The sequence below is a fragment of the Leptodactylus fuscus genome, chromosome 4 (assembly GCF_031893055.1).
Source record: "Leptodactylus fuscus isolate aLepFus1 chromosome 4, aLepFus1.hap2, whole genome shotgun sequence".
NCBI classification, from domain to species: Eukaryota; Metazoa; Chordata; class Amphibia; order Anura; family Leptodactylidae; genus Leptodactylus; species Leptodactylus fuscus.
The window spans coordinates 222,478,056-222,500,183 of NC_134268.1; the positions used below are offsets into that span (position 1 = coordinate 222,478,056).

At 47.5% G+C, this 22,128-nt stretch overlaps 1 protein-coding gene across 1 annotated transcript in view; it reads right to left on the reverse strand.

Annotated features, from left to right (window-relative positions):
• LOC142199980 (unconventional myosin-Ig-like) overlaps positions 1-22,128 on the reverse strand; it is a 103,136-nt gene that overhangs the window by 66,678 nt on the left and 14,330 nt on the right. Inside the window, exons 7-13 of the mRNA XM_075269923.1 lie at positions 15,694-15,810; positions 15,366-15,572; positions 15,134-15,279; positions 12,575-12,689; positions 11,507-11,677; positions 9,652-9,722; positions 9,501-9,575 (exon numbers count right to left, since the gene is read on the reverse strand). Coding sequence (XP_075126024.1) covers positions 9,501-9,575; positions 9,652-9,722; positions 11,507-11,677; positions 12,575-12,689; positions 15,134-15,279; positions 15,366-15,572; positions 15,694-15,810 — 902 coding nt within the window. The remainder of the gene's footprint in view (positions 1-9,500; positions 9,576-9,651; positions 9,723-11,506; positions 11,678-12,574; positions 12,690-15,133; positions 15,280-15,365; positions 15,573-15,693; positions 15,811-22,128) is intronic.

A 22,128-nucleotide genomic window follows, 5' to 3' on the forward strand; every position in this document is an offset into this window, starting at 1 on the left:
ATAATTTACCAATTTCCTTCTAATTATTAACAATTAACTCATTGGTCAGCGAGGATTAGGGTTTAACCCCTTCCTCCCACACACTATCCAGCAGAGATTCAGGATTTATGTTCCTCTTTCCCACCAGGGATTATACAGTCATGGCCAAAAGTTTTGAGAATGATACAAATAGTAATTGTTACAAAGTCTACGGCTTCAGTTTTCCTAATGGCAATTTGCATATACTCCAGAATGTTATAAAGAGTGATCAGCTTAACAGCAATTACTTGCAAAGTCAATATTTGCCTAGAAAATGAACTTTATCCCCCAAAACACATTTCAACATCATTGCAGCCCTGCCTTAAAAGGACCAGCTAACATCGTTTCAGTGATTGCTCCAGTAACACAGGTGTGGGTGTTGATGAGGACAGGGCTGGAGATCAATCTGTCATGATTAAGTAAGAATGACACCACTGGACACTGTAAAAGGAGGCTGGTGCTTGGCATCATTGTTTCTCTTCTGTTAGCCATGGTTATCTCTAAAGAAACACGTGCAGTCATCATTGCACTGCACAAAAATGGCCTAACAGGGAAGAGTATCGCAGCTAGAAAGATTGCACCTCAGTCACCAATCTATCGCATCATCAAGAACTTCAAGGAGAGAGGCTCCATTGTTGGCAAAAAGGCTCCAGGGCGCCCAAGAAAGACCAGCAAGCGCCAGGACCATCTCTTAAAAGTGTTTCAGCTGCGGGATCGGGCTACCAGCAGTGCAGAGCTTGCTCAGGAATGGCAGCAGGCAGGTGTGAGTGCATCTGCACGCACTGTGAGGCGGAGACTCTTGGAGCAAGGCCTGTTCTCAAGGAGGGCAGCAAAGAAGCCACTTCTCTCCAGAAAAACCATCAGGGTCAGACTGATATTCTGCAAAAGGTCCAGGGAGTGACTGCTGAGGACTGGGGGAAAGTCATTTTCTCTGATGAATCCCCTTTTCGATTGTTTGGGACATCTGGAAAACAGCTTATTGGGAGAAGACGAGGTGAGCGCTACCACCAGTCTTGTCTCATGCCAACTGTAAAGCATCCTGAAACCATTCATGTGTGGGGTCGCTTCTCAGCCAAGGGAATCGGCTCTCTCACAGTCTTGCCTAAAATCACAGCCATGAATAAAGAATGGGACCAGAATGTCCTCCAAGATCAACTTCTCCCAACCGTCCAAGAGCAGTTTGGCCACCAACAATGCCTTCTCCAGCATGATGGAGCACCTTGCCATAAAGCAAAGGGGAGAACTAAATGGCTCAGGGAACAAAACAGAGAGATTTTGGGTCCATGGCCTGGAAAGTCCCCAGATCTTAATCCCATTGAGAACTTGTGGTCAATCATCAAGAGACGGGTGGACAAACAAAAACCGACAAATTCTGACAAAATGCAAGCATTGATTGTGCAAGAATGGACGGCTATCAGTCAGGATTTGGTCCAGAAGGTGATGGAGAGCTGCCAGGGAGAATTGCAGAGGTCCTGAAGAAGAAGAAGGGGCAACACTGCAAATATTACACCGCTGCAGTAACTCCTTCTAACTGTCACTATAAGCTTTTATTACTCAGAATATGATTGCAATTCTATTTCTGTATGTGATAAAAACATCTGACAAACACACAGAAACCAGAGGGAGCAGATCATGTGACAAGAGGAGATTTGTGTCATTCTCAAAACTTTTGGCCATGACTGTAGTCTCTCCTCCTACTGCACATTAGGAAATCAACAATGAGCAATCCCAACCCAATAGGCCCCGAGGCCCATAACCCACCGCCCCTCACCTCCCGGACATCAGGCGGTATAACAACCCCCCTTATACCTTACTGTACACCCAACATCTGACCATCAGGACTGCAGGGACCATTACTGGAGTAAGGACAGGGCTGATTCCTGCACAGCTGCAGATCTGATGTCACTGCTGCAGATAGTGAAGGGTTAATCACTGGGGGCTGAATGTTCCTCTGTCCATACAGTGTGAACTGACTCCAAGTCGCCAGACTGTGCCTGCCATTGCTGCTGCGGTCACCAGGTGGCGCCATCTGGCCTGCTCCCCTCATTATATCAGTATTACAGGCCCGGTCCCCGGCCGCCGCTGCTCATATTATGTAAATGAGGATAATTGTCTCTGCTGATGATCTCTATTTAATGTCACTTTGGCAGAGCAGTAGACAGCGGCGTCGTGCCAGGCGTTTCCTGATGGCAGCCAGATCCTGGCACCTCGGCCCGCACTGCGCCTACAAACCCACTGTACAGAGATGAAGACACACCTGCAGCCCCCGAACACAACACGATAGCCAGAATACAAGGGATTACAGCGTATCACAGCTCCAGTGGGACAGGACAGTCACCGCAGGGACCAGTGGGTCATGGGGCAGTGATAGCACCGCGCATGATGGGAGTCCTAGCCGAAAAGTCACCAGGCAAAGATGAATCTCAGACTGAGAGGAGTCCAGGGGTCCCAGGGGTCAATAGAGGATTTCCCAGAGCAGAGGAGTCCTGAGCAGAGAACAGTTCCAGCAGAGAGGTGTCCTGGGCAGAGAACAGTCCCAGCAGAGAGGTGTCCTGGGCAGAGAACAGTCCCAGCAGAGAGGTGTCCTGGACAGAGAACAGTCCCAGCAGAGAAGTGTCCTGAGGAAAGAACAATCCCAGCAGAGAAGTGTCCTGAGCACAGAACAGTCCCAGCAGAGAGGTGTCCTGGGCAGAGAACAGTTCCAGCAGAGAGGTGTCCTGGACAGAGAACAGTCCCAGCAGAGAAGTGTCCTGAGGAAAGAACAATCCCAGCAGAGAAGTGTCCTGAGCACAGAACAGTCCCAGCAGAGAGGAGTCCTGGACAGAGAACAGTCCCAGCAGAGAAGTGTCCTGAGGAAAGAACAATCCCAGCAGAGAAGTGTCCTGAGCACAGAACAGTCCCAGCAGAGAGGAGTCCTGGGCAGAGAACAGTCCCAGCAGAGAGGAGTCCTGAGCAGAGAACAGTCCCAGCAGAGAAGTGTCCTGGGCAGAGAACAGTCCCAGCAGAGAGGAGTCCTGGGCAGAGAACAGTCCCAGCAGAGAGGTGTCCTGGACAGAGAACAGTCCCAGCAGAGAGGTGTCCTGGACAGAGAACAGTCCCAGCAGAGAAGTGTCCTGGGCAGAGAACAGTCCCAGCAGAGAGGTGTCCTGGGCAGAGAACAGTCCCAGCAGAGAGGTGTCCTGGACAGAGAACAGTCCCAGCAGAGAAGTGTCCTGGACAGAGAACAGTCCCAGCAGAGAAGTGTCCTGGACAGAGAACAGTCCCAGCAGAGAAGTGTCCTGAGCAGAGAACAGTCCCAGCAGAGAAGTGTCCTGAGTAGAGAACAGTCCCAGCAGAGAAGTGTCCTGAGTAGAGAACAGTCCCAGCAGAGAAGTGTCCTGGGCAGAGAACAGTCCCAGCAGAGAAGTGTCCTGGGCAGAGAACAGTCCCAGCAGAGAAGTGTCCTGAGCAGAGAACAGTCCCAGCAGAGAGGAGTCCTGGGCAGAGAACAGTCCCAGCAGAGAGGAGTCCTGAGCAGAGAACAGTCCCAGCAGAGAAGTGTCCTGAGGAAAGAACAGTCCCAGCAGAGAAGTGTCCTGAGCAGAGAACAGTCCCAGCAGAGAGGTGTCCTGGGCAGAGAACAGTCCCAGCAGAGAGGAGTCCTGGGCAGAGAACAGTCCCAGCAGAGAAGTGTCCTGGGCAGAGAACAGTCCTAGCAGAGAGGAGTCCTGAGCAGAGAACAGTCCCAGCAGAGAGGAGTCCTGGGCAGAGAAGAGTCCCAGCAGAGAGGAGTCCTGGGCAGATAATAGTCCCAGCAGAGAAGTGTCCTGGGCAGAGAACAGTCCCAGTAGAGAGGTGTCCTGAGCAGAGAACAGTCCCAGCAGAGAAGTGTCCTGAGTAGAGAACAGTCCCAGCAGAGAAGTGTCCTGAGTAGAGAACAGTCCCAGCAGAGAAGTGTCCTGGGCAGAGAACAGTCCCAGCAGAGAAGTGTCCTGGGCAGAGAACAGTCCCAGCAGAGAAGTGTCCTGGGCAGAGAACAGTCCCAGCAGAGAAGTGTCCTGGGCAGAGAACAGTCCCAGCAGAGAAGTGTCCTGGGCAGAGAACAGTCCCAGCAGAGAGGTGTCCTGGGCAGAGAACAGTCCCAGCAGAGAGGTGTCCTGGGCAGAGAACAGTCCCAGCAGAGAAGTGTCCTGGGCAGAGAACAGTCCCAGCAGAGAGGTGTCCTGGGCAGAGAACAGTCCCAGCAGAGAGGTGTCCTGGGCAGAGAACAGTCCCAGCAGAGAGGTGTCCTGGGCAGAGAACAGTCCCAGCAGAGAAGTGTCCTGGGCCGAGAACAGTCCCAGCAGAGAGGTGTCCTGGGCAGAGAACAGTCCCAGCAGAGAGGAGTCCTGAGCAGAGAACAGTCCCAGCAGAGAGGTGTCCTGGGCAGAGAACAGTCCTAGCAGAGAAGTGTCCTGGGCAGAGAACAGTCCCAGCAGAGAGGTGTCCTGGGCAGAGAACAGTCCCAGCAGAGAGGAGTCCTGGGCAGAGAACAGTCCCAGCAGAGAGGTGTCCTGGGCAGAGAAGAGTCCCAGCAGAGAGGAGTCCTGGGCAGATAATAGTCCCAGCAGAGAGGTGTCCTGGGCAGAGAACAGTCCCAGCAGAGAGAGTCCTGGGCAGAGAACAGTCCCAGCAGAGAGGAGTCCTGGGCAGAGAACAGTCCCAGCAGAGAAGTGTCCTGAACAGAGAACAGTCCTAGCAGAGAAGTGTCCTGAGCAGAGAACAGTCCTAGCAGAGAGGAGTCCTGGGCAGAGAAAAGTCCCAGCAGAGAGATGTCCTTGGCAGAGAACAGTCCTAGCAGAGAGGAGTCCTGGGCAGAGAAAAGTCCCATCAGAGAGATGTCCTGGGCAGAGAACAGTCCCAGCAGAGAGGTGTCCTGAGCAGAGAACAGTCCCAGCAGAGAAGTGTCCTGAGTAGAGAACAGTCCCAGCAGAGAGGAGTCCTGAGCAGAGAACAGACCCAGCAGAGAAGTGTCCTGGGCAGAGAACAGTCCTAGCAGAGAAGTGTCCTGAGCAGAGAACAGTCCCAGCAGAGAAGTGTCCTGGGCAGAGAACAGTCCTAGCAGAGAGATGTCCTGGGCAGAGAACAGTCCTAGCAGAGAGGAGTCCTGGGCAGAGAAAAGTCCCATCAGAGAGATGTCCTGGGCAGAGAACAGTCCCAGCAGAGAAGTGTCCTGGGCAGAGAACAGTCCCAGCAGAGAAGTGTCCTGGGCAGAGAACAGTCCCAGCAGAGAAGTGTCCTGGGCAGAGAACAGACCCAGCAGAGAAGTGTCCTGGGCAGAGAACAGTCCTAGCAGAGAGATGTCCTGGGCAGAGAACAGTCCTAGCAGAGAGGAGTCCTGAGCAGAGAACAGACCCAGCAGAGAAGTGTCCTGGGCAGAGAACAGTCCTAGCAGAGAAGTGTCCTGAGCAGAGAACAGTCCCAGCAGAGAAGTGTCCTGGGCAGAGAACAGTCCCAGCAGAGAAGTGTCCTGGGCAGAGAACAGTCCCAGCAGAGAAGTGTCCTGGGCAGAGAACAGTCCCAGCAGAGAAGTGTCCTGGGCAGAGAACAGTCCTAGCAGAGAAGTGTCCTGAGCAGAGAACAGTCCCAGCAGAGAAGTGTCCTGGGCAGAGAACAGTCCCAGCAGAGAGGTGTCCTGAGCAGAGAACAGTCCCAGCAGAGAGGTGTCCTGGGCAGAGAACAGTCCCAGCAGAGAAGTGTCCTGGGCAGAGAACAGTCCCAGCAGAGAGGTGTCCTGAGCAGAGAACAGTCCCAGCAGAGAGGTGTTACAGGGTGGGAAGTTACTCGCAGGTATTAGATCCTGGGTAAGAAGAGCTTAGAGGTGCACTCGGGCTCTTTAACTGCTCAGAACACAGTTTGGGGCTCATGTTATACACAGGAACGTGCAGTCCCATTTTCATACCTCCCAATTTTCCCTGAGTCATTGAGATAGACCCAGATTTCGGGTCCGGTCCCGCTGTCCCCGTTGGCAGGGATTTGTCCCAGCTTCAGATGAGTAGAATATAATGGTGAAGCCGTCCGCTCCTGTATCACCCTCCTGCCCCTGGTGCCAGAAGTCTGAGGGGGCCGCTGGAGGGGACATTATGATGGGGGGTATACAATGCGTGACTGCAGGGGTAGTATACTGTGTGGGGACACAAAGAGAAAAGGATGGGAATGGGCGGAGTCAAAGTGATAGTGGGTGGGGCTAATCTTGCTGCACATTCTGTCCTTGCAGTCCTCTGACATTTGGCGGGTATACATTTTCACCCTTCACCCCCATAAGGAGGGATGAACTTTCCTGACCAGATTCTCCAGAACCATCAGGATGTGACAAGCCGAACGACGAGGTGAAAGGTTGTCAGATGACCGGTAAAGGGTTAATACAAGGAGAACAGGTATCAGGGGGCAAATCCAAGCTGCAAAACAGAAGGGGCATATAAACATAAGCCAAGATCAGGATCAGGATCCCTGCGGTTACACTTTGCTATTCCTTGGGTACAAGCGCTAGGTTGTAGGTAAGAGGCTAGGAGTGCACAGAATGGAGAATTCTCCTCCGCCCCTCCCGTCTCCATAGAGCTCTATGTGTGAGGCTGAATATGGAGACCAAGCAGTGAGATGGAAGATACGAAGCAGGAGAAGAGCTGAGTAAGGGGGGGGGGGGGGGAACATATCTCCTTAAGGATGTACAAGTTGTTTATAACCAGGGGTGCACTTCAACGTTCCTTTGTATCTTATGAAGGGGCTGAGCTAGTGCCGCCATCCCTCGTACTACCGTCCTCATTAACCCTTTCCTGTAACCTGGAGCACTAACTGGATGAGACGGATGGATCTCTGGGGGTCGGAGCCGCCTCGGCCCTGATTCACACTGCAATTATGTGAACACACGTGACGTCAGACTCATAAAGTGGAATAAATGGAACATTCTGGAAATAGCTCCGCACGTGGAGACGTCTGTATATAGCCCGAGATAGGGAGTGATGTATCCAAGCATGGTATATATATATATATATACAGTGGGGCAAAAAAGTATTTAGTCAGTCACCAATAGTGCAAGTTCCACCACTTAAAAAGATGAGAGGCGTCTGTAATTTACATCATAGGTAGACCTCAACTATGAGAGACAAAATGAGAAAACAAATCCAGAAAATCACATTGTCTGATTTTGTAAGAATTTATTTGCAAATTATGGTGGAAAATAAGTATTTGGTCACCTACAAACAATCAAGATTTCTGTCTCTCACAAACCTGTAACTTCTTCTTTAAGAGTCTCCTCTTTCCTCCACTCATTACCTGTAGTAATGGCACCTGTTTAAACTTGTTATCAGTATAAAAAGACACCTGTGCACACCCTCAAACAGTCAGACTCCAAACTCCACTATGGTGAAGACCAAAGAGCTGTCAAAGGACACCAGAAACAAAATTGTAGCCCTGCACCAGGCTGGGGAGACTGAATCTGCAATAGGCAACCAGCTTGGATTGAAGAAATCAACTGTGGGAGCAATAATTAGAAAATGGAAGACATACAAGACCACTGATAATCTCCCTCGATCTGGGGCTCCACGCAAAATCTCACCCCGTGGGGTCAAAATGATCACAAGAACGGTGAGCAAAAATCCCAGAACCACGCGGGGGGACCTAGTGACTGAACTGCAGAGAGCTGGGACCAATGTAACAAAGCCTACCATCAGTAACACACTACGCCGCCAGGGACTCAGATCCTGCAGTGCCAGACGTGTCCCACTGCTTAAGCCAGTACATGTCCGGGCCCGTCTGAAGTTTGCTAGAGAGCATTTGGATGATCCAGAAGAGTATTGGGAGAATGTCCTATGGTCTGATGAAACCAAACTGCAACTGTTCGGTAGAAACACAACTTTACGTGTTTGGAGGAAAAAGAATACTGAGTTGCATCCATCAAACACCATACCTACTGTAAAGCATGGGGGTGGAAACATCATGCTTTGGGGCTGTTTCTCTGCAAAGGGGCCAGGATGACTGATCCGGGTACATGAAAGAATGAATGGGGCCATGTATCGTGAGATTTTGAGTGCAAACCTCCTTCCATCAGCAAGGGCATTGAAGATGAAACGTGGCTGGGTCTTTCAACATGACAATGATCCAAAGCACACCGCCAGGGCAACGAAGGAGTGGCTTTGTAAGAAGCATTTCAAGGTCCTGGAGTGGCCTAGCCAGTCTCCAGATCTCAACCCTATAGAAAACCTTTGGAGGGAGTTGAAAGTCCATGTTGCCAAGCGACAGCCCCAAAACATCACTGCTCTAGAGGAGATCTGCATGGAGGAATGGGCCAACATACCAACAACAGTGTGTGCCAACCTTGTGAAGACTTACAGAAAACGTTTGACCAACGTCATTGCCAACAAAAGGTATATAACAAAGTATTGAGATGAAATTTTGTTACTGACCAAATACTTATTTTCCACCATAATTTGCAAATAAATTCTTACAAAATCAGACAATGTGATTTTCTGGATTTGTTTTCTCATTTTGTCTCTCATAGTTGAGGTCTACCTATGATGTAAATTACAGACGCCTCTCATCTTTGTAAGTGGTGGAACTTGCACTATTGGTGACTGACTAAATACTTTTTTGCCCCACTGTATATATACACATGGAGATGGCTGTATATAGCCCGAGATAGGGAGTGATGTATCCAAGCACGGTATATATATATATATATATATATATATATATATATACATACATACATGGAGACGGCTGTATATAGCCAGAGATAAGGAGTGATGTATCCAGGCACAGTATATATATATATATATATATATATATATATATATATATATATATACATGGAGACAGCTGTATATAGCCCGAGATAGGGAGTGATGTATCCAGACTCAGTATATATATATGGAGATAGCTGTATATAGCCCGAGATAAGGAGTGATATATCCGGGCACAGTATATATATACAGTCCTATGAAAAAGTTTGGGCACCGGTCAAATTTTGGTTTAATGCATATTGCGCATTTTCTGTTAGTACAATAAACCTCATTTCAATCCTGAAATATTACTGTGTCCATCAGTTATTAGATATATCAAACTGAAATGGCTGTTGCAAATACCAAAATATTTAGAACTAAAAATGATTAAGATTAATAGGGGTGCCCAAACTTTTTCATAGGACTGTATATACACATGGAGATGGCAGTATATAGCCCCCAGAGAAGGTGAGATGTATCAGGCACAGTATATATGCTCTTTGTATAACTGTACACAGACAGCTCCTGAGCTCCCCCTACTGGTGGCTGCAGATATTGTACATCTATATCTGAGCAGTGGATTTGGTGCTGTGTATCAGAGAGTCCCCATCGCTATAGATAGAATATATAGTGAGACATTTATCAGCACTGAATTTTACAACCATATAGAAGACAAATGGCCTGAAGACGTCGTAGAGAAGCAGAAGCTGTGACAGGAGGAGTTGTCCAAGGATATCAAGGTCTCACCTGTTATACATTAAACGCTTGAAGTCTTGGAATAGCGTATCCTTGTTCTTGTCCAGGAATCCCTCCACCGAATACCTGGAGGTGTAAGGTCAGGGGTCATGTCAGCGGACGTGTCATGGTAGTGAGCCAGCACATAAAGGGTTACACTCACGTCACATCCCCCGCGTAGTGCTTTATCCGGAAGTCCCGGTTGAACGCCATCGACTTATCGGTTGGGGAAAGCTGCAAGAAAGGAAAGAAGGAAATGAGAAGACGTGAGCTGTGGTGGGAGCGCAGCGCCCTGACCAGGGGTCTCAGACTCGTCCTCATACACTGCCCAGCAGAAGGGGAACACTGACCCCATCCACTACAGCTCGGAACGTGAGACCCCCACCATGTTATAGACACCAGCTCAGCTCTCTCATACATGGGACTTGTATATCATTAGTTCTCCTCATTGTTACGGTTTTGCTCCCGATGGTGGAATAATCACGGAGCGTGTTACACAAGTCTGGAACGGTGGCCCGAAAAATGGTGAAGAGGCCTCAACCCCAATATCATCATCGGCTCGAGTGTGGAAAGTAGAAGATTGGAAACAGGATTGGGAGCGAAGAGACGAAAGTGAATAGACCGGGCTGTGAGGGGTCTGGAGGATACAAAGGGGGAAGGGGCAAGAGGTGGCGAAACGGAAGGAAGTGTCAGGTGCGGTGCAGGACCCCTGAGGATATGGCGATGTGTCACAGCCAAGGTGGGGGATACTGGAGCAGGACAGATGGCGCTCTCAGTGCTGAGCTATAGGGGAGTGTCCTACAAGACGACTTACTCCATACACTAGAGTACTATGGGAATGAGAAGGAGGACAAAGGGATCAGCAGGACGAAGACCCGAAACGTACGGGGAGAATGACAATGAAGAAGAGGGGCTTGTACCGCCCCCACAGACCCCAACCCAATCCAGCACTTGTATACACAAAGCTGTATACACACCACCCAGTATACACCAACATTGGGAACGTCTGGGGTCAGGACCTGCCGGAATCAGAGCGAGAGCCCCGAAGGATCCAGGCCAAAGCCAAAGGGGAACGTACAAAATAATAGGTCACATGTCTGTATGAGAGAGACAAGATGGCGTCTGTAACATGATGGGGGTCTCGCGCTCCGAGCTGTAGTGGATGGAAAGATCAGGAGTCTGATAGTCACAAGGTCCGACATCGCTCATCAGGGTCACAGATACTGAAGAGACCCCTCAATGTTACATTGACCTCTCCCCAATGTCTGTACCCCTCCTCACTCCTGGGCGCTGACCAGGAATGAGGAGAGATGAGTAATGGCAGATCTGGGGTCATTATACAGGGGGATCTGGTCTGGGGTCTGTAAGGAGGGGGGTGGGGTCTCTGTTAAAGTTTTCTCTGGTTTGGGGTTTTTGTAAAGGGAAGGTTTGGGTAAAGGTCTGTATAAGGGGGGTCTGGGCCTCAATTAAGATGTGTTCTGCTTTGGGGTCTTTATAGTTGGAGGGTCTGTATATGGGGGAGTCTGAATATGGGAAGGTCTGTATATAAGGGGGTCTGTATATGGGGGATCTGTCTATTGGGGTCTGTATATGGGAAGGTTTGTATATGGGAGAGTCTGTATATGGGGGATCTGTCTATTGGGGTCTGTATATAGGAGGATCTGTCTATTGGGGTCTGTATATGGGAGAGTCTGTATATGGAGGGTCTGTATATGGAAGGTCTGTATATGGGGGTTGTATTGAGGTGTGGTCTAGTTTGGGGTCTTTATTTATTTCTATAGTTGCCCTGGTTTGAGGTCTATTTATTCTCTGGGTCTGGGGTCTATATTTATTATGGGGGTCTGATGTGTTCTCTGCACTCAGTAAAGAAGGGTCATATATTATATATTTCAGGGGGGGGGGTGTCCTATATAAAGCCAAAACCTTGCTCGTCACTGTTCAGACTCTCCTTGCTGCCCCTTCTCTTGGTTAGTATGGGGTTAATACCCTGCCCCCCACCATTGTGCCCCCAGCCTCACCTTCCTGCTGGTGTAATGGGGGTGTCTGCCGAGTTTGCTGTTCATGGACTCCAGGAAGATGGTGTCGGTGACGCCGCCGACCGTCAGACAGGCCTCGTCCAGGATGGCGATGATCCCTTTATGTGACTGCTCCACCAGATCCACAATGATCTGATTATTGAAATATTCAACCTGACGGGAACGAAAAACATCAGCAGAGACAACAAACCTGCAGAGTAACATCCATAAAGCTGCCCGTCTCTGGCCACCACTAGGGGCAGCACATTATACACACAGCTATACACTGAGCGCACTATGCCAAACACGAGAAGAGCCCTGGAGGCCTGAAGAGCAGTGCAGCCCCTGTGCAGTCTCTTCCTCCTCCTGGGCAGTCCCTGTGTGAAGTCTCTTCCTCCTCCTGGGCAGCCCTTGTGCAGTCTCTTCCTCCTCCTGGGCAGTCCCTGTGTGCAGTCTCTTCCTCCTCCTGGGCAGCCCTTGTGCAGTCTCTTCCTCCTCCTGGGCAGTCCCTGTGTGAAGTCTCTTCCTCCTCCTGGGCAGCCCTTGTGCAGTCTCTTCCTCCTCCTGGGCAGTCCCTGTGTGCAGTCTCTTCCTCCTCCTGGGCAGTCCCTGTGTGAAGTCTCTTCCTCCTCCTGGGCAGCCCTTGTGCACTCTCTTCCTCCTCCTGTGCAGTCTCTTCCCCCTCCTGTGCAGTCCCTGTGGAGTCTCTTCCTCCTCCTGGGCAGTCCCTGTGTGAAGTCTCTTCCCCCTCCTGTGCAGTCCCTGTGCAGTCTCCTCCTCCTCCTGTGCAGCCCCTGTGTGAAGTCTCCTCCTCTTCCTGTGCAATCTCTTCCTCCTCCTGTGCAGTCCCTGTGTGCTGTCTGATATTGGTTACTGTCTCCCTTATCTACCCTAGCCCTGCTGTTTGCTGTCTCGCACTCACACAGAGACTGCAGGGTTATCTGCGCAGCAGAGCTGAGACATCCTGTACAGCACAGATATGTAGCCAATATACAATGTACAGAGCGCCCTGTATACACTATATATAGTCCACACCTACTGACACAGGAGACACAAGGAGCTGTCACTTACCTGCTGCCACTCAATGCCCTCCCTCTGGTACTCGTCCTGCTCCTGCCTGAGGATCAGCTCAATAAACAGCTGCTGAAGCTTCTCATTACAGTAATTAATACAGAACTGCTCAAAACTGCCGAGACACAAAGACAGGAGGCGGTATTATAGTAGTCATATTATTATACATATAGGGGCGGTATGATAGTAGTTATATTATTATACATATAGGGGGCGCTATTATAGTAGTTATATTATTATACATATAGGGGCGCTATTATAGTAGTTATATTATTATACATATAGGGGGCGCTATTATAGTAGTTATATTATTATACATATAGGGGCGGTATTATAGTAGTTATCCTATTAATATTATAAAGGTGAAAGCTTGTGAGTTTGGATGTTTGTGGGTTTGTGTGTTTGGATGTTCGGATGTTTGTTCCTCAATCACGCAAAACCCGCTCCACCGATTTGGCTGAAATTTTCCACAAACATAGTTACTACACTGGATTGCGCAATAGGCTACTTTTCGTCACAATAGCGCACATACGTTTGTGCCAGGACCCCCACAAAACCCAAACTCACATCACCATCTCTGCAATCTCACACACTTTGGACCATAGCAAGCCACAACATTCATATTACCCCCTACAGCAGAGGTCAGCAACCCCTGGCACACGTGCTAAGAGTGGCACTCCTGCCATATTTCACTGGCACGCCAGCAGCACAGGACCTGCAAGAGTTAAATGAAGTCCGAGCGTCCCTTCAGTGCTCTGCTACAGCTGAGGCATAAGGACACTCCCCTTCTCTCACTGCCCTCCAATGAGAGGGGTGCAGGAAACCCAGGGGGTGGAGCTTAATCGCTCAGGTCTGTGCCTGCTATAGTGGTCTGCATCCTGCTAACATTCCCCGAGGAGGAGAGGAAGCTGCTAGCAAAGTGAAACTGAAAAACACACAGGTACATAGGATTACTGTTCTCATTAATGTCAGGCATTTGGGGGTTATTAGTTTAGTCTTAGTGACTACATGTGCCTCACATTAATAGGAATAAACCCCATCATGTCCCTCATATTAACCCCTGTGTGCCTCACATTAATAGGAATAAACCCCATCATGTCCCTCATATTAACCCCTGTGTGCCTCATATAAAGGTTACTAATATGTGAGACATATGGAGGTAATACTAAAAGACCTCAATAATGAAGATACTTAATTATTACCTCCAAGTCTCTCACATATCAGTAACTCTTACACAAGGGTTAATGTGAGGGACATGATGGGGTTAATTGCTATTACTAAGAGGCGCATGGAGTTACTAAACTGTCATGCACAGGGACAGACTTTATGTGGCTGCTCGAGAGTATTCTGTGCCCAAAACTGACATGTACTGGCGGAAAATAACAAATCATACAACGTCGTATATCCAAGTATATTAACCTGTAATACCTCTGTCCCAAAGACACTATGTACAGATTATACCAACACCGTATAGCAGCTGAAATACAAATTACATTCATCACAAACGTCTCATGTGCTCTCAGAATTACAGTAACAACAAGATACAAAGCTACATATCATATCCCATCCCTTATACACAGTACGAAAACCTTACCCGCGCCTGTATATACCCACTGCTACAATCACCGCAGACCAAGTCGCGGGTACCAGCTAGTATTATTATACATATAGGAGCAGTATTATAGCAGTTATATTATTATACATATAGGGGCGGTATTATAGTAGTTATATTATTATACATATAGGGGCGGTATTATAGTAGTGATGTGAGTTTGGGTTTTGTGGGGGTCCTGGGAAAAACGTATGTGCACTATTGTGGCGAAACGTAGCCTATTGCACAATCCAGTGTAGTAACTGTTTGTGGGAAATTTCAGCCGAATCAGTCGAGCGGGTTTTGTGTGATTGAGGAACAAACATCCAAACCCACAAACTTTCCCCTTTATGATATTAATCGGATGCTTCTTATTCCATTATGTGATGAGATTATTTCTGGATTTGCTCGCTCTCTTACATGAAGTATTTCTATTCTCCTCTCGCTATACAGACATATTTATTCCTCCTCCCCTTTGTCTTCCTCACTTTGATGACGCAGATATTGTTATTTAGTCCCTGACTCTTTGTTTTCTCCGTTGCTTTGTACTTCATGGCCAGGTAAGTGTTCTCTGCGCAGACGTGTTTTGTGACATGTGAGGTGCAGACACGGGGACATGAGGAACACGTGCAAAGGAAAAATCATAATGATCTGCTCTCTCTGCCTACGATCCATTTATCTGCAGCTTCCTCGCTGTGCGGAGACGAGCGGCACCGGAGACCACAGCGCTGATGATTCACCCAGTACACGTGTGGCTGAGATCAGACTATTCCTGGACCCTCATTATCCCCCTACTCCTAATTCCCCCATAGATCAGAGTATTCATAGACCCTGCACCCATCCTCCTCCCCCTCTTACCCTTATTGCCCCCACAGATCAGACTATTCGCAGACTCCTCACCCCATTCAGATCTCTGTTCCTGGAGATTCCTCTATTTGTCGCCCCTTTCCTTCCGCCATCGCTCTCACCTGTTATTATCGAAGATCTCAAAGCCGTAGATATCCAGCACGCCGATGACGGTGTTCTTCCCATGAAGGCGGACGTCGTAGTTCTTTACCTCTATGACGCTGTTGATGCGGCTGACGATCCAGCAGAACAACCTCTCGTAGAAAGCCTGGAGGGCGCAGAGACCACAGGGTGACCCGCGGGGTCATGAACCTTCTCACCCCAACCTTGGGGTCCTTTTTCGGTTGTTCTTACCTTGGCGCAGGCCTCCCTGGCGTACGCGGCCTCTTTGACGCTATGCCCCTTCTCGATGATCTCGCCCCCTCCAGCAGCCACCGTCCTGTACAGCAGCGTCTTCTTCACCGCTTCCATGTCGCAGCCGGTGAGCTCAGCGATGTGACCGACCAGGTCCTCATTCTCAATAACAACTGCCTCGCCGTCCATCGTAAAACACATGTTACCCTGTGGAAGATGAAGAGACGTCACAGACCCAAAATGTCTAGTGCCGGACGACTAATGGCCGCCACCCTGACCACAGACGTAACGTCCAGGACCGAGGAGAATCCGGGGCAGTCGTCCTCACCAGGTGTAGAATGGCGGCCAGGATCCTGTATACGGAGTCCACCTCGTCCTGGCTGAATCCGATCACCTTCATTGACTCCACCACCAGTCTGTAGTTGGCCTTGTCATTGACCACAAACTGCAGGAAAGAAGCATAGAGATGCGGGCGTCAGCGGGGCGAGATGGCAGCCAAAAGTAGGAGAGGCACAATGGAAGGAACATTCGCTCCTTACGTTCCTTCTCTCCATACAATCTATCACACACCTCAGGGTCAGGCCTACTGATCGCCTCTTCTTCCAGAAACAGCGCCGCTCCTGTCCTCAGGTCGTGTGTTGTACTGCAGCTTATTCCTTTTCACTGTAATGGGACTGAGCTGCAATTCTAGACACAACCAGTGGACAGGAGAGGCGCTGTCTTTGGAAGAGAAGTGCGAATACCCCAATAGGGCAGATGTAAACTGATCGTCCAAACCAGACCCCCCCCATTAGCCGCTTCTTTATCCCAGTTCCGGACGGACCCCAATAACGGCCGCACAAGGAGACGCAACATAGAATAATCCTCTCCATGAACTCCTGAACAGGGCCAAGACGTCGCAGCCATTCCTTCATTATTCATGAAATGCACAATATTATTATCTGCACCACAGAGAAAACGCTGCAGCTGCGACAGAGCGGCGAGGAGACGGTGGCGCCGACGCAGGGCCTGAGTACAGCCATGTGGGGGTCCTGGGATATAGCCGAGGGCTACTGAGCCGTATAACACGGGGTATACAGGAAGTGTCAGCAGCATACAGCGATGGATGTCATGTGTGAGGTCAGGGGTCACTAGTGCGGCCGCCGTCACATCTGTAATGGATGTCGCTATAACACTGCAGTCAGGTGATGGAGATGGAGAGATGGCACCCGGTACCCCCCCCCCCCCCATATAGAGCGGGGTGCAGGCGGATGCCCCGTGACAAGTCAGACCTAGTGGCAAAATAGATGCAGCCCGCAAGAGAACCGCCCTGTTATGGGTGCGTGACATTAGATTGCAGACCCTGGGCCCGCTGCGCTCTCACCCACTGCGCCGCTGATCTGTTATACGGGCTTGTTAATAGGGGTATTGATGATGATGATGATGGTTATTGGCGTCTGTATATGGCGACACTCGCAGCACAACTTGTGGATATTTCCCTGAGCGCTGAGCCCCCAGCACTGGTAAAGAGAACATTTAGGAGGTGGGGGGCGATCTCCCCTGTGGCGTCCTTATCCAGACATCGCCACGCCTGCCCCCTGCTGGCACACACAGGTACTGCCGCTCCGATTCTCAGAATTATCCCCATCCCTGGCCTGTTTACAGGAAGACATTAAAATGCTGCAATTGCCTCTTTTCTTAATGTTTACCAATTACCATAAATACAATGTAACAGCGAAAAGTCATCAGGCCCTGCAGAGATGGAGAGAGGTGGAGCGAGAGCGCCCCCTGCAGGCCACAGCCCGGTACTGCAACAACAGCGCCGCATGTAAACAAGAGTATACTGAAATACACTGAGAGGGCACAAAATCCATTATCCTCAATGTCAGACGGCACATAGTGATGTCACAGTACAGGATAATACACACAGTGATGTCACAGTACAGAGATAATACACACAGTGATGTCACAGTACAGGATAATACACACAGTGATGTCACAGTACAGGGATAATACACACAGTGATGTCACAGTACAGAGATAATACACACAGTGATGTCACAGTACAGGATAATACACACAGTGATGTCACAGTACAGGATAATACACACAGTGATGTCACAGTATAGAGATAATACACACAGTGATGTCACAGTACAGGATAATACACACAGTGATGTCACAGTACAGGGATAATACACACAGTGATGTCACAGTACAGAGATAATACACACAGTGATGTCACAGTACAGAGATAATACACACAGTGATGTCACAGTACAGGATAATACACACAGTGATGTCACAGTACAGGATAATACACACAGTGATGTCACAGTACAGAGATAATACACACAGTGATGTCACAGTACAGGGATAATACACACAGTGATGTCACAGTACAGGATAATACACACAGTGATGTCACAGTACAGGATAATACACACAGTGATGTCACAGTACAGGGATAATACACACAGTGATGTCACAGTACAGGATAATACACACAGTGATGTCACAGTACAGAGATAATACACACAGTGATGTCACAGTACAGGGATAATACACACAGTGATGTCACAGTACAGGATAATACACACAGTGATGTCACAGTACAGGATAATACACACAGTGATGTCACAGTACAGGGATAATACACACAGTGATGTCACAGTACAGGATAATACACACAGTGATGTCACAGTACACAGATAATACACACAGTGATGTCACAGTACAGAGATAATACACACAGTGATGTCACAGTACAGGGATAATACACACAGTGATGTCACAGTACAGAGATAATACACACAGTGATGTCACAGTACAGAGATAATACACACAGTGATGTCACAGTACAGGATAATACACACAGTGATGTCACAGTACAGGATAATACACACAGTGATGTCACAGTACAGGATAATACACACAGTGATGTCACAGTACAGGGATAATACACACAGTGATGTCACAGTACAGGATAATACACACAGTGATGTCACAGTACACAGATAATACACACAGTGATGTCACAGTACAGAGATAATACACACAGTGATGTCACAGTACAGGGATAATACACACAGTGATGTCACAGTACAGAGATAATACACACAGTGATGTCACAGTACAGGGATAATACACACAGTGATGTCACAGTACAGGATAATACACACAGTGATGTCACAGTACAGGGATAATACACACAGTGATGTCACAGTACAGGGATAATACACACAGTGATGTCACAGTACAGAGATAATACACACAGTGATGTCACAGTACAGGATAATACACACAATGATGTCACAGTACAGGATAATACACACAGTGATGTCACAGTACAGAGGTAATACACACAGTGATGTCACAGTACAGGGATAATACACACAGTGATGTCACAGTACAGGGATAATACACACAGTGATGTCACAGTACAGGATAATACACACAGTGATGTCACAGTACAGAGGTAATACACACAGTGATGTCACAGTACAGGGATAATACACACAGTGATGTCACAGTACAGGGATAATACACACAGTGATGTCACAGTACAGAGGTAATACACACAGTGATGTCACAGTACAGGGATAATACACACAGTGATGTCACAGTACAGGGATAATACACACAGTGATGTCACAGTACAGGGATAATACACACAGTGATGTCACAGTACAGGATAATACACACAGTGATGTCACAGTACAGAGGTAATACACACAGTGATGTCACAGTACAGGGATAATACACACAGTGATGTCACAGTACAGGATAATACACACAGTGATGTCACAGTACAGAGATAATACACAGTGATGTCACAGTACAGAGATAATACACACAGTGATGTCACAGTACAGGGATAATACACACAGTGATGTCACAGTACAGGGATAATACACACAGTGATGTCACAGTACAGGATAATACACACAGTGATGTCACAGTACAGAGATAATACACACAGTGATGTCACAGTACAGAGATAATACACACAGTGATGTCACAGTACAGGATAATACACACAGTGATGTCACAGTACAGAGATAATACACACAGTGATGTCACAGTACAGAGATAATACACACAGTGATGTCACAGTACAGAGATAATACACACAGTGATGTCACAGTACAGGATAATACACACAGTGATGTCACAGTACAGAGATAATACACACAATGATGTCACAGTACAGGGATAATACACACAGTGATGTCACAGTACAGAGATAATACACACAGTGATGTCACAGTACAGGATAATACACACAGTGATGTCACAGTACAGAGATAATACACACAGTGATGTCACAGTACAGGATAATACACACAGTGATGTCACCGTACAGAGATAATACACACAGTGATGTCACAGTACAGGATAATACATACAGTGATGTCACAGTACAGAGATAATACACACAGTGAAGTCACAGTACAGAGATAATACACACAGTGATGTCACAGTACAGAGATAATACACACAGTGATGTCACAGTACAGAGATAATACACACAGTGATGTCACAGTACAGAGATAATACACACAGTGATGTCACAGTACAGGATAATACACACAGTGATGTCACAGTACAGGATAATACACACAGTGATGTCACAGTACAGGATAATACACACAGTGAAGTCACAGTACGGAGATAATACACACAGTGATGTCACAGTACAGAGATAATACACACAGTGATGTCACAGTACAGGGATAATACACACAGTGATGTCACAGTACAGGATAATGCACACAGTGATGTCACAGTACAGGATAATACACACAGTGATGTCACAGTACAGAGATAATACACACAGTGATGTCACAGTACAGGATAATACACACAGTGATGTCACAGTACAGGATAATACACACAGTGATGTCACAGTACAGGATAATACACACAGTGATGTCACAGTACAGGATAATACACACAGTGATATCACAGTACAGAGATAATACACACAGTGATGTCACAGTACAGGATAATACACACAGTGATATCACAGTACAGAGATAATACACACAGTGATGTCACAGTACAGAGATAATACACACAGTGATGTCACAGTACAGGGATAATACACACAGTGATATCACAGTACAGAGATAATACACACAGTGATGTCACAGTACAGGATAATACACACAGTGATGTCACAGTACAGAGATAATACACACAGTGATGTCACAGTACAGAGATAATACACACAGTGATGTCACAGTACAGAGATAATACACACAGTGATGTCACAGTACAGGGATAATACACACACTAATGTCACAGTACAGAGATAATACACACAGTGATGTCACAGTACAGGGATAATACACACAGTGATGTCACAGTACAGGATAATACACACAGTGATGTCACAGTACAGAGATAATACACACAGTGATGTCACAGTACAGGATAATACACACAGTGATGTCACAGTACAGGATAATACACACAGTGATGTCACAGTACAGGATAATACACACAGTGATGTCACAGTACAGGATAATACACACAGTGATGTCACAGTACAGAGATAATACACACAGTGATGTCACAGTACAGAGATAATACACACAGTGATGTCACAGTACAGGATAATACACACAGTGATGTCAGTACAGGATAATACACACAGTGATGTCACAGTACAGAGATAATACACACAGTGATGTCACAGTACAGAGATAATACACACAGTGATGTCACAGTACAGGATAATACACAGTGATGTCACAGTACAGAGATAATACACACAGTGATGTCACAGTACAAGATAATACACACAGTGATGTCACAGTACAGAGATAATACACACAGTGATGTCACAGTACAGAGATAATACACACAGTGATGTCACAGTACAGGATAATACACAGTGATGTCACAGTACAGAGATAATGCACACAGTGATGTCACAGTACAGGATAATACACACAGTGATGTCACAGTACAGGATAATACACACAGTGATGTCACAGTACAGAGATAATACACACAGTGATGTCACAGTACAGAGATAATACACACAGTGATGTCACAGTACAGGATAATACACACAGTGATGTCACAGTACAGGGATAATACACACAGTGATGTCACAGTACAGAGATAATGCACACAGTGAAGTCACAGTACAGAGATAACACACACAGTGATGTCACAGTACAGGGATAATACACACAGTGATGTCACAGTACAGGATAATACACACAGTGATGTCACAGTACAGAGATAATACACAGTGATGTCACAGTACAGAGATAATACACACAGTGATGTCACAGTACAGAGATAATACACACAGTGATGTCACAGTACAGGGATAATACACACAGTGATGTCACAGTACAGAGATAATACACACAGTGATGTCACAGTACAGGATAATACACACAGTGATGTCACAGTACAGAGATAATACACACAGTGATGTCACAGTACAGAGATAATACACACAGTGATGTCACAGTACAGGATAATACACACAGTGATGTCACAGTACAGGGATAATACACACAGTGATGTCACAGTACAGGACAATACACACAGTGATGTCACAGTACAGGGATAATACACACAGTGATGTCACAGTACAGGATAATACACACAGTGATGTCACAGTACAGGATAATACACACAGTGAGGTCACAGTACAGGATAATACACACAGTGATGTCACAGTACAGGATAATACACACAGTGATGTCACCGTACAGAGATAATACACACAGTGATGTCACAGTACAGGATAATACAC